The sequence below is a fragment of the Caretta caretta genome, chromosome 2, assembly GCF_965140235.1.
Source record: "Caretta caretta isolate rCarCar2 chromosome 2, rCarCar1.hap1, whole genome shotgun sequence".
NCBI classification, from domain to species: domain Eukaryota; kingdom Metazoa; phylum Chordata; order Testudines; family Cheloniidae; genus Caretta; species Caretta caretta.
In genome coordinates, this window is record NC_134207.1 from 2,747,002 (window position 1) to 2,758,977 (window position 11,976).

Genomic DNA, 11,976 nt, shown 5'->3' on the forward strand with positions numbered 1-11,976 from the left:
TTGGCCACCAGGGATCAGGCTACCACCTGCTCTACAGCAGAGGTCCCTAACCTGTGGGCAAGCCCCCGGGGGGGTGCAGAGAAACGTTCGGGGGTGGGGGGTGCAGTGGGGCCTGGCCAGCCCCTGTGGGGGGTGGGGAGGGAGCACCACCCAGCCCCACTCCAGCGCCAACCCCAGCCGCGCTCCCAGCCGTGGCTCCATTCCCGGCCCCAGCTGCAGCCCCAGCCTCGGTCCCCTTCCCCCCGTCCATGCCCTCCCTCCCCCCAGGAGCTGTGGCGCCGGGGCGGACGGGGTGAGGGGCCCCCTGCTCTGCAGCCCAGAGTGTTCGCACTGAGATGGGGAAGCGGAAGCGGAGGCTGGGCCCTGCTCAGAGGCAGCTGCTGTGCTCCTGCGTGGGGACCGCCAGCCCCCTGCGATCAAAAACCACGAGTCCAATCCACCAACGCCATGGAGATGGGCCCCAAAAAATCATGACTTATAAAAAATAACCCCGTGATGCTTTGGGTCCTGTCTTTTGCCTTTTTAACGCCCCTCCACTCCTCTGCTGGGCAGCGGGTGAGAATTCTGGGTTGAACTATCAAACGTCACTGCACACACTGCTCCAGCCGTCTCTCCCGGCTGGAGACTTCCTCACCCCTGAGCTGGGGGCAGCCAGCCACTTCCTAGCGCTGTCTTCGCTTCTCTGCCTCCTGCTGCCCTGGGGCTCCTCTGTGGGTGGGTCTCAGCAACCCCCCACCCACCCCTGCCAGGCCCCTCTCTCTGCTAGAGGGTCACACCACAGCAGGGCTCGTGGCAGGTCAGATCTGAGTCCTCAGCCCTGCTGTTCTCGCCCGGAGCTCTGCCCGCTTGCCTAGCCCTGAAAGTCCTGGGTGCGAATGAGCTTTTCGTGGCATCATGACAGCGCCTCCTGCAGGCAGCAAAATCCCGGGACTCAAGATCAGTTATTGAGAGCCGCTGATGCTGTAACACGGTCTTCCCCTGGCTGCTCGGAGGGGACACCCCTTCCCCCCACATGCAGGCTGGGGGAGCTGTTATCTGATCCCCTCCATCTCCCACCCCACCACTGTCCTCCCACCCCACCCCACCTCCCCTGCACCTCCCCCTGCCCCCCACCTCCCCTGCAGCCCCAAAACCTCCCTCCCACCCCCCACCTCCCCTGCACCTCCCCCTGCCCCCCACCTCCCCTGCAGCCCCAAAACCTCCCTCCCACCCCCCACCTCCCCTGCCCCCCACCTCCCCTGCAGCCCCAAAACCTCCCACCCACCCCCCACCTCCCCTGCACCTCCCCCTGCCCCCCACCTCCCCTGCAGCCCCAAAACCTCCCTCCCACCCCCCACCTCCCCTGCACCTCCCCCTGCCCCCCACCTCCCCTGCAGCCCCCAGCCTCCCACTTGCACCCAACATCCCCTGCAGCCCGTAAATCCGCATCTTCCTCCCCTCACTTTCCCCATCCCCCTTTCCCAGGGTCTCTGCTGCTCCTCACAGTCTCTGTGTCCCGTTGCCAGTGGCACAGCTTCACCTCATACAGAAGCATGGGAGATGGCAGCCATCTTTATTAAGGGCAGCCTCCCTCCCACATCTCGCTGGCTTCAGACCCATTGACATGAAGTGGGAGATGGCCACTTATTTGAATAAGAGAAATTTGGGAGCTGGCACCTCTGCCCCCTCCTCTCCCAACAGAGCCTGCCTCCTTCTCCTGCCCCGTCCCATGGCTTTATGGTTCCACGCTGCTGGTGGGGTCTCCTGCGAGTGCTGTGTCTCTCCCAGGGAAGGAGACCCCTTTCCCCTGTCAGCAGATGGGCAAAGGGGGACTAGATGCCCTTAGGACAGAGGTGGCTGAACTGTGGCCCCTGGCCACCCTCCTCCCACACTATGTAGCCCATAGAGACTACAAATCCCCGCGTGTGGCCGAGATCCAGGGGCAGGCCCACAGGCTCTCTGGTCTGCACCTACTTCTCTGTTACAAGGTGGGGTGGCTGTTCTCTGCACCAGGCTGCCCCGGCACGTTTGGGAGGCTGCCAGCTAGCTGCCCTGCCTAGGAGAGGGGTCCTGCTTCCCCCCATTGCTGGATTCCTCCTTCCCTCCCCCACGCCCAGGGTGGGGAAGGAGCAGGCAGGGAGCCAGAGCGAGGGGCTCAGTCGATGGGCCGAAACGTGAGCAGAGGCGGCTTCTCCGGCATGAGGATGAAGCCGAAGACGGTTTTAATATCTGCCTTGGACACGGTGTCGATCCGGAAGTTCCGCAGGACCTGAAAGGAGACGGGCAGCTGGTGACACACCGGAGCAGCTTGGGCTGGGATCTGGCCGGCTAGCCTGAGCCACAGCCGGGGCGGGCTGGGCTGCTGTGTGTGGGGATGGGAGACCCAGACGCTGCAGGCCGTGGGGCTGGGATGGGGTCGTGCAGGGGCATTTACTGGCTTGTTTCTGCCGGTCTCTCCTGACGGTGTCTGAAAAGGCCACGTGGCCGGCTCGGTCCAGGGCAGATGGAACGAGAAGAAGTCAAGCTCCTAAATAACCTGGCTTCTGATGGAGGAGGAGCAGAGCAGAGCCCTGGAACAGGTAAGGGGGCTGGGAGTCAGGACTGAGGTACATAGTGCGGAGCTGAGGGGAGCCCAGGGCCGGGATAGCAGGGGACAGCAGGCTGGGGTTGAGGGACGGTGGCCGAGCTGAGTGGGAAGGTCACAGAGTCTTACAAAAACTCTCTCATTTTCTTGAAGTACCAACAAACAAGTTGAGTTGTGTGAAGTTTGGCCAACGTACAGTGAGAGGCCCCTGACCTCGGGCCAGCCCCAGGCCTGCCCCCAGGCCGCCTGGCTCTGCGGCTCTCAGCCCTGGCACCTCTCCCCATAGCTGCTCCCCGACTCACGTGCATGAGGAACAGCATCATTTCGGTCTCTGCCAAGCGGCGGCCGATGCATTGCCGAGCCCCGAAGCCAAAGGCCAGGGCCTTGAAGCTGTTATCCTCCTTGCTCAGCCAGCGCAGGGGGTCGTAGCGCTCTGGGTTGCTGAACACCTCGGGGCTCCGGCCCATGGCATATAGCCCCACCTGGCACAGGGTCTGCGGGGCAGCAGAGGGGAGAGGTACGGACCTGGGTGGCCACTAGGCTCCACCAGTCAGGAGAGCTGATTGGTTTACACCTCCATCATTGCAACAGCTGCTGCTTTGTCAAACAGAAGTCACGGGGTGACCTCTCCCCCCAGCCCACGGGCCCTTGAGGTCATGAGGCCTTTGGGGTTGGAGTTCTTTCATTTCCCTGCCACGTAGCAGTAAAACCCAAAAATGAGGGCAGCGGGGAGAGGGGGAGGGTAACTCGCCATGTGGCTGTTGTGGGAGCTTCCCCCCCCGGCCGTCACTCCCCCACTGGGCAGGGAAGGTGGATGGGGCTGTACTGATGGGTGGGGGCCAGGAGGGTAACAGAAGGCTGCACCCCAAGGGTACTGGCTTCCCTGGCAGAGAGAGCCCCCCGCTGACCCTGCCAGCCCTTCAGCTTGGCCCCGTCCACTTCCCCTGTGAAATATTGCTCGAGTCCCAAAAAAGTCAAAATTTAGGTTAAAAAAATTGGCAAAACATGAATAGTGGTTTTATCAAAATCCAGGATTTTTTGTGGCAAATCAGGAAATGCTGATGCCGAAGGGCTCCGTCCCTGCCGTACCCCGTCACGCGGCAGTTCTGGTGCCCTGCTTCCTGTAGCGGCTGGTACCTGCGGCATCAGGGGGCAGAGTGAGAAGCCCATCATGTGCTGGGGCAGTTGTGCAGTGCTGTGGATGGGGCATGGGGTGTGATGCTCCCTTCCAGACCCCCCAGCCCTCTTCTAAGCACGGAGTAGGAGTTCCAGCTTTGTGATCTGCATGGGCGTCCGAGCAGCCGGCCTGACCCCCGGGCCAGTGAGCGTCCCCCCTTCCTGAGGGAGGGGCCAGCAGTGATGGGAAGAGGGCACCTCCCGGCTGCAGAGAATGGGGGTGGGGACAGAGGAGCAGGGACTCACCCCAGCTGGCACGCAGTAGTTCTGGAGCACCACGTCTTTGGTTGGGTAACGCTGCACCGTTATGCCCACAGGGTAAAGCCTGCCAACAGAGCCGCACCGTCAGCTGCCTGTCCCCTGCGCCTCCCTCGTCGCCATCTAGACAGCTGGCCCGACACGGCTCAGGGCAAATGGCCCCTCGGGGGAGCCCCGTGTCACTTCCGCTGCCATTCATTCACCCACTACTGCTGCTGAGCTTTGAACCCCACGGACCCAGGGTTCCCTGCTTCCGGCTGCCCTCCTCATCCCGGATCATCCCCCAGCCATCTGTGCCCGGCAGTGTCTGCCCCGACATGCCCACGCCCTCTCCCAACCTCGTGCCTGGCCAGACCCCACTGCTGTAGGCACCGCTTGGCCGGGCTGGCCCCCCAAGTCCTGCCCCCGGAGAGTCACGTCCCCAGCACTCCCTGGGCGGGCGTTTCAGCCCCAGACCCAGTGCCTGGCATGATGGGGAAGTTGCCCTTGGAGTCCCGGGCAGCAGAGCCCACCCTCCTTTCCCCCACCCCTCCAGGGGCAGCTCCCCATGGGCCCCAGAGGCTGTGCCCTTGGCCCTCACCTCAGTGTCTCCTTGAGGGTGCTTTTGAGCAGGGGCATGGAGTTCAGCACCTTGGAGAGCTCCCTTGGGCCCTGCGACTCGGCCTCGGCGATCTCCCGGCGAATGGCCGTCTGGACGCTGGGGTTGCGGGCCAGCTCGAAGAGGGTGAAGAGCAGTGGCATGGCGGTCTGGGCCAGAGGGGACAGTCAGAGCCGGCCCACCCCCATGCCTCACCTGGGGGCGCAGCAGGCTGGGCACAACCACAGGGGGGTCTCACTGGCCGGCCCCAGGGGCCCATGCGGGAGGGGCCCAGTTGCCTTGGCCAACCCCCTATTATCAGCCACTGAAACATCCCCAGCCTTGTCGGTCTCAGTTGTGTTCTCTGAGATGCAGCCTCAACCTTCCTCGGCTCTGTCCCCCTGCCCCAGTCTCGGCACCTTAGGCCTGCTCCCCCCTGAATCACCCCTCTCCCTCCATGGGGTTCAAGCCCCTTGGTCACAACAGACCCATTCATGTAGGTGCTTCCCCCTGGCCCCTCCAGCTCTTCCCTGAGCATTCTCCAGCATGGCTACCTCCTTGCAGGATCCAGGTGCCCTGAGTTGGGGGGGACCTCGCAGAGCCCCACCAAGGGGAGCTCTCTGCCTATGCAACCCCCCAACACGCTGTGCCACTTTGCTGAATCAGGGTCTGTTTGCTGCCCCCTTGGTCCCTCAGCTGTTCCTGCTCCCTCACACTGGGGGTCTGGTTCACCCCCCGCCCATGAGTATTAGCTGCAGGTCTCTGGCCTGAGCCTAGTATTGTTCCCCAAGTCGGTCTCCGGTTTCTCCAGGGCCCCCAGGAGCATTTCTCGGTCCTGTGGATTTAGTCACTGAGGGGCTGCTTAGCAGGCTGCTCGGGAGGGTCTTGAGCAGGCCCAACCCAGGGCTGAGCCCTGCCATGCCCACCTCAATACAGCCCTGGCAGCGCCCTCGCCAAGCTGACTGGGAAGGACGTCAGTGCCATTCTCTCCCATGAGGAGAGCTCCCATACCTGAGTGGGGGTGAAGCCAACAGGGCCCCATGGGGATTGAACTGGGAGCTACAGGGAGCACTAGAGACCCAGAGGAGTCAATAAGGAACAAGTTCCTGTCCACAGCAGGTCAGGAACCCCATAGAGTCCTGTGGCAGGGAGAGAATTCCCCACTCAGTTCCACAGGGACCTTTCCCATCAGGATCCCAGGCTGGCCCCTGGCTGGCCCAAGTGGGTGCCCCGTAGCTCAGGGGCAGCTGGCTGCAGCTGTGAGCACAGACATCCCAGGAGCTCTGAGCCGCGGCCCAGGCCAGCGAAGGCCCAGCGCTCTGGGAGGATGGGCTGGGCTGCCCGCGATCCCGAACCACGTCGCTGCCAGGGAGCTGGCCTGGGGCTGCAGCCAGCCTGCCGGAGGGGAGGGTGCCAGGTACTCACCGTGTCCACGCCACCTGCTGTGAACTCAGTGATGTTGGCCTTGATGGAGTCCAGCGGCAGCTCCGCCTGCATGAGCAGCTCCGCCATGATCCCCGAGTACTTCCGGGGCTGCCCCAGGCAGAACTCCTGGTAGATGTTCTGGATACACTTATCAGCTGGGGGATGAGCACGGGTCAGTGAGCGACTCCTCCCAGCTGGGGACGCGCAGCCAGGGTCACAATCCCCCCTCAGCCCCAGGGCAGGAAACAAACCAGAGCCCCAGGTGCCAGGGGAGCAGAGCAGGCAGGGACCATCCTCCGGAGCCTCAGAAACCCTGAGGAAAATGAGGCCTTCCCCACTTTAGAGAAGAGGAACTGAGAGGGCAAGTGTTCAGAATCCCACAACTGCAAAGCTCCAGACAGAACCCAGGAGTCCTGGCTCCCAGCGTCCCCCTAACCATCTCCCAGAACCAGGAATGGAACCCAGGAGTCCTGGCTCCCAGCTCCCCCCAGCCATCTCCCAGAGCCAGGAATGGAACCCAGGAGTCCTGGCTCCCAGCTCCCCCCAAACCATCTCCCAGAACCAGGAATGGAACCCAGGAGTCCTGGCTCAAACTCTGTGGCTCTCCCCACTGGCCGTTTCTGCCACAGGAAGGGGGAGGAAGAGTGTGGGGGAGCAAGGGGCCATGGGGAGTTTGCTAGAGGCAGTGACAGGCAAGCCCCACGGTGCTCCTGCAGGTGTGGGTCAGCCCGACTCAGGGGCGTGCTTGGACACGGTCTTGCAGTTGTTTTACTGCTCGGAGCTGGTTATGTCTCAGGTGGGCAGACCCCAGGCAGACCCACAAGGAAAATCCTGCATGCCGCAGGGAGCGCTGCGTGGGATTCTTTCATTGCCCTAGCATTGGGCACAGTGCCCCAGCCTGGCCCTGCGGGGGGATGGGACTGTGTGGCCGGGGTGTGAGCTCATTGCTAAGAGGCGACCCTCCGACCTGTACCGCGTGTGGCTCTCAGGGAGGGGCCGGGCGTCCCTAGGAGAGCAGCCCCTGCTGCGGGGCCCCGAGGCCTCTTGCAGGAGACCCCGCAGGGATGCCCCACTCCTTCGTACAGTGATGCCCCCCGCCCCTGACTCACCATGCTTGAAGATGGTGTCCCAGGCCTCGATGTGGTCCCTCCATAGCTTGGTGTTAACCCAACGCATGAGGCCCGGCGGGATGAAGAGCAGCGGCAAGGTGGTCCGCAGCATGGTCTCCACGGCGCTGATGAACCTCTGCGACTCCGCGTTGGGGCTTTCCTCCAGGAGCCCCAGCCGCTCCCCGTACAGGGCGTAGCTGCTTGCTGGCCGGAGGAGAGGGGAACCGTGAATGGATCTAATTGCAGCTCCCACTCAATCAGCATCTCCATGTACAGATCGGGAGCCGGGCGCAGCCTGCCCCCACGCACACAGCATGGCAGAGCCAGGAATTGAACCCAGGTGTCCTGGATCGGTGGTTAAGCACAAGGCCACCCCCACCTTCCCCTGATTGTCCCTCGGCACCCTGCTACCGTGTTCAGGGCCCCTCCACACCAAAACCACATCTGAGAGCTGCGACCACAATGCTCCAGGGGGGCCGACCTGCCCTGGGTCACAAGGGGGCCGTGGACAGTTGTGTCCATCCAGCTGGGCTATGGGAGGCAGGCAGGAGGCCACCCTGCACAGATCTGCAGGCCCATGGCTGGGGCAGAGGAGAACTCAGCCCGACCTTTGCCGGGTGCAGGGCAGTTTGCTAGGAGTCCCTGGGCCTGGCTTGTCTAGATGGAGTAGGGTATGCAGAGCTCCTGAATGTGGTGCACTGGACCCAGCTTCGTCCTCACCGGCGAGCCTGGACCCCGGGACAAGCCAGGCAGAGCCTGGCAGGGGGCACCAGGGGCAACCCCACAGTGGCAGGGCTTTGCATGTCCCCCGTTGGCCACAGGGCCTTCCTCTGATGCTGTGACGACCAGGGCCGTGGGGCGAGGGCCTGGAGCCCCTCCTGCACCTACCCTCCAGGGTGAAGCGGAACAGGTCGCCGTAGAGGTCGATGGTGAGCGAGCGGCGCGTGTTCTTGCTGATGCGCCGGTGCATGAGGGTGACAAAGTCCTGGGCCACAGCGTTGAGGAAGGGCAGGAATTTCCGGGTGCCTGCAGGGCTGATCACCTCCTTGTTCAGGATCAGGCGGTCCGAGCGCCACTCCTCCCCATTCCTGGGGGCGGGAGAGCTGGTGAGCGACACTGCCCTCTGCTGGGGGCATCAGAACTGCCTGGGTGTGTATCATCAGCCCTGCACTGCCCTCAGCCTCAGGAGATTCCCCTTCAGTTCCAGGGGCAGGAAGGGCTGGGTGTGAGCGCTGAGCGCCTGGCCCCCACCATCTGCAGCAAAGGGGCACCCGTGGGAGCACAGTTAGACATGCCACCTGGCTCCAGGGAGCGGAGTGTCCCTGCGTGGCTGTGGCCAGTCACTGGCTCAGTTCTCACCTTAGCAGATCCTAGCTACCAGGCGATGCCCAGGGGGATGAAAGCTCCCCTGGGCCCAGCCTCCCCCTCCCCTCCCGCTGTCTCCCAGGCCTCTCACCCCCTCTCGTCTCTCCCTGCCCCAGGCGATGCCCAGGGGGATGAAAGCTCCCCTGGGCCCAGCCTCCCCCTCCCCTCCCACTGTCCTCCAGGCCTCTCACCCCCTCTCGTCTCTCCCTGCCCCAGGCGATGCCCAGGGGGATGAAAGCTCCCCTGGGCCCAGCCTCCCCCTCCCCTCCCGCTGTCCCCCAGGTCTCTCACCCCCTCTCGTCTCTCCCTGCCCCAGGCCTTGCCCCTGCCCTCCTCCCTGTCCTGCATTTCACGCCCTGCCCACCCCCCTCCCCAACTCCCTTCCCTCTGCCTTGCCTCCCATTCCCCCCTCGCCCCGCCCCGCCTCCCGCCCAGCCGAGTGGCTGCCCTTACAGCAGGAAGATGCCGCACTTGTGGTTGCGGAGCCGGCGGTGGGCGACCCAGGACTCGATGCCCATGCGCCGCGGGAAGATCCCCTCCGACTGGAAGAGCTGGGCCGCGTCTCGGGGCAGCAGCACATTGACGCAGTTATAGGTGCCCACGGTCTCCCTGTGCGAAAGAGCCCAGGCCTCAGCTTGGCGCCCGCTGCCCGGCCCGGCGAGCCCAGCCTCAGCCCTGGCAGCGGGTGCTCCAAGGTCGCACCAGCCTGGGCCCCAGCTGCCCCACCCCCGCGAGCAGGGCCTTGGGGAGAAGAGAGGGTCACGCAGCCTCTCCCGGGGACCGAGGGGCCGGGGGCTGGGTACAGAGTCCTGGGCAGCTCTTCCCAGAGCCAGCCAGGGAGGGTTCAGGGCAGGAGGCCTTCGGGATTAAAAATCCAGCCATCGGGGATTCCCACCCCTCTCCCAGCTGCTGGTCCTGCCCCAGCCCCCGTGGGCACCAGCAGGGTTCACTCCCCAAGAGCTGGCACCTGCAGCTAACCCCGTTGCCAGGCACAGCGCCAGTCGCAGCCTGAGGCTCAGTGTGGGTTCCCCTGTGCTCCGGATCCATCGCTCCAGATGCAGCCCTGTTCCAGGGAGTCCCTCTCCCCTCAGGGGCCCATCACGCTCCCCCATGGCCAGGCACTGGCTGGGCACCTGGCTGTGCTGGGATATGGCCCGGGTGGGGGGCCTCCCAAAGGGTAACCGAGTGGAGCAAGTCACTGTGACGGATTCCCCAAGGCTCCCTGGTGCCAGCAGCTGCTGAGCTGGGCTTGGTCCTGCTGCTTCTCCTGGAAATGTAGCTTCTACACGCAGACGGAGCCGGTGCCACCCAGAGCCCGTGGGCAAGTGCCATAGAGACAATCCTTTGCCAGCCCCTAGCACTTCCCATCCCATCACCCACCCTCTCCTTGCCTCTTCCCAAGCTACGGGCGTATCGCACAGGGCAAAGGATTCCCAGCACTGCTGGGTGCTCTGGTGTGGAAGCTGGGGCCAGTGCTCTCAGTCTCCTGACCGCAGCTGTGGCCAGCTCAGGCCCTGAAGCATGAGAGCTGATTGTCCCCCCTCTGGCCAGAGAGGGATGGTTGTGGAATTATCCTTTACAAAATATCCAGCCTGGGTGTCTGACTCTGATCTCCTGCTGCAGGGAGTTCCAGGGGTTGGCCCTGCTGGGCCTGTCATGCCAGTGGCTCTGAACGGAACAGGGGCTGGCCCCTCTGGAGGGAAGTGCTGGGAGCCCCCCATCCCTGGGAACACCTCAGCCCGAGGGGGGTGGGCAACCCAGGAAAGCAGCTGTAGGCAAATGCAGCTCTGAACCCGGGGCACAGGTCGGCGGATGGAGCTTCGCCATCCCCAGTACCACGGAGCTGTCAGGCGCCTCCCACCCCAGAGCGAGCCGGGCTCCCCCGGCTCGGCTCTGTCCCCTCCAGCGGGGGCCGGTTCAGCAGCTGCCGGGTCGGATCCCTTGGCTCTGGGAGCAGCTCGGCCCGGGCAGGGCACCCTAGAGACCCCAGCAATGGGCTGATCCACCGGGGCCGGCAGCTCCCCACGGTGGGGGCTCACCCCCACACTCGCCTGACCAGCCAGCCTGGGGGCCCTGCCGGGCGGGCCCAGTTCCCCCTTCAAGGGGGGGAGGCGGCTGCTTGGTGCGGGACAAACCCGCGATCCCTGAACAGCCGCCCGGCGGAGCCCAGCCCCCGGGGCGCCGCGGAGCCGGAGAACCCAGGAGTCCGGCTGCCCGCCGGGCGGGCCGCACCTGTAGATGGGCCCGTAGCGCTGGAAGTTGCGCTGCATGACCAGGTGGAAGCGCTGGAAGCTGTTACTCCGCCAGAAGCGGAGCAGGTTGAGCCAGGCGTTGCGGCCGCTGCGCGGGATGGCTTCGTAGGGCAGCGGCCGGGCCGGGGCCGGGGCCGGGGCCGTGGAGCTGCGGGCGGCCCCCGACGGGAGGCAGCGGGAGAGGCGGCGCTGGGCGGGCGGCTTCCAGAGCTGGCTCGGCGGGCCCATGGCCGAGCGCACGGAGCGGTCCGCGGGGCTCGCTGCGCAGCCGGCGCCGGGCTCGCCCCTTAAATGCCCCGCGACGGGCCCGCCCCGCCCCGCAAGGACACGGCGGCGCCGAGCGCCAGGAACAGGCTGTGCCCGGCCCTGCCCGGCCCCCCCCGTCCCTCCTCCCCGGGCATCCCCCGGCCCTGCCCGGCCCCCCCCGTCCCTCCTCCCCGGGCATCCCCCGGCCCTGCCCGGCCCCCCCCGTCCCTCCTCCCCGGGCATCCCCCGGCCCTGCCCGGCCCCCCTCGTCCCTCCTCCCCGGGCATCCCCCGGCCCTGCCCGGCCCCCCTCGCCTGGCATCCCCCGGCCCTGCCCGTCCCCCCCCGTCCCTCCTCCCCGGGCATCCCCCGGCCCTGCCCGGCCCCCCTCGCCTGGCATCCCCCGGCCCTGCCCGTCCCCCCCCGGCCCTCCTCCCCGGGCATCCCCCGGCCCTGCCCGGCCCCCCTCGCCTGGCATCCCCAGGCCCTGCCCGTCCCCCCCCGTCCCTCCTCCCCGGGCATCCCCCGGCCCTGCCCGGCCCCCCTCGCCTGGCATCCCCCGGCCCTGCCCGTCCCCCCCCCGTCCCTCCTCCCCGGGCATCCCCCGGCCCTGCCCGTCCCCCCCTCGTCCCTCCTCCCCGGGCATCCCCCGGCCCTGCCCGGCCCCCCTCGCCTGGCATCCCCCGGCCCTGCCCGTCCCCCCCCGTCCCTCCTCCCCGGGCATCCCCCGGCCCTGCCCGGCCCCCCTCGCCTGGCATCCCCTGGCCCTGCCCGGCCCCCCCCGTCCCTCCTCCCCGGGCATCCCCCGGCCCTGCCCGGCCCCCCTCGCCTGGCATCCCCCGGCCCTGCCCGTCCCCCCCCGTCCCTCCTCCCCGGGCATCCCCCGTCCCTGCCCGTCCCCCGCCCCGTCCCTCCTCCCCGGGCATCCCCCGGACCCTGCCCATCCCCCCCGCCGTCCCTCCTCCCCGGGCATCCCCCGGCCCTGCCTGTCCCCCGCCCCGTCCCC

General features: G+C 66.4%; 1 protein-coding gene across 2 annotated transcripts; it reads right to left on the reverse strand.

Annotated features, from left to right (window-relative positions):
* Window positions 1–1,531: 1,531 nt before the first annotated feature.
* LOC125630881 (cytochrome P450 11B, mitochondrial-like) lies at window positions 1,532–10,997 on the reverse strand. Of its 2 annotated transcripts, XM_048837082.2 has the most exons (9): window positions 10,706–10,997; window positions 8,927–9,082; window positions 7,997–8,196; window positions 7,109–7,312; window positions 6,000–6,154; window positions 4,578–4,744; window positions 3,986–4,064; window positions 2,866–3,057; window positions 1,532–2,248 (listed from the first exon to the last, which is right to left on the reverse strand). In XM_048837082.2, the coding sequence occupies exons 1-9, from the start codon at window positions 10,951–10,953 to the stop codon at window positions 2,135–2,137; spliced, it is 1,515 nt and encodes a 504-aa protein (XP_048693039.2). In that variant the 5' UTR covers window positions 10,954–10,997; the 3' UTR covers window positions 1,532–2,134. The 2 variants fall into 2 exon arrangements, with proteins under 2 accessions (XP_048693039.2, XP_048693040.2); XM_048837083.2 differs by lacking the exon at window positions 2,866–3,057.
* Window positions 10,998–11,976: the final 979 nt, after the last annotated feature.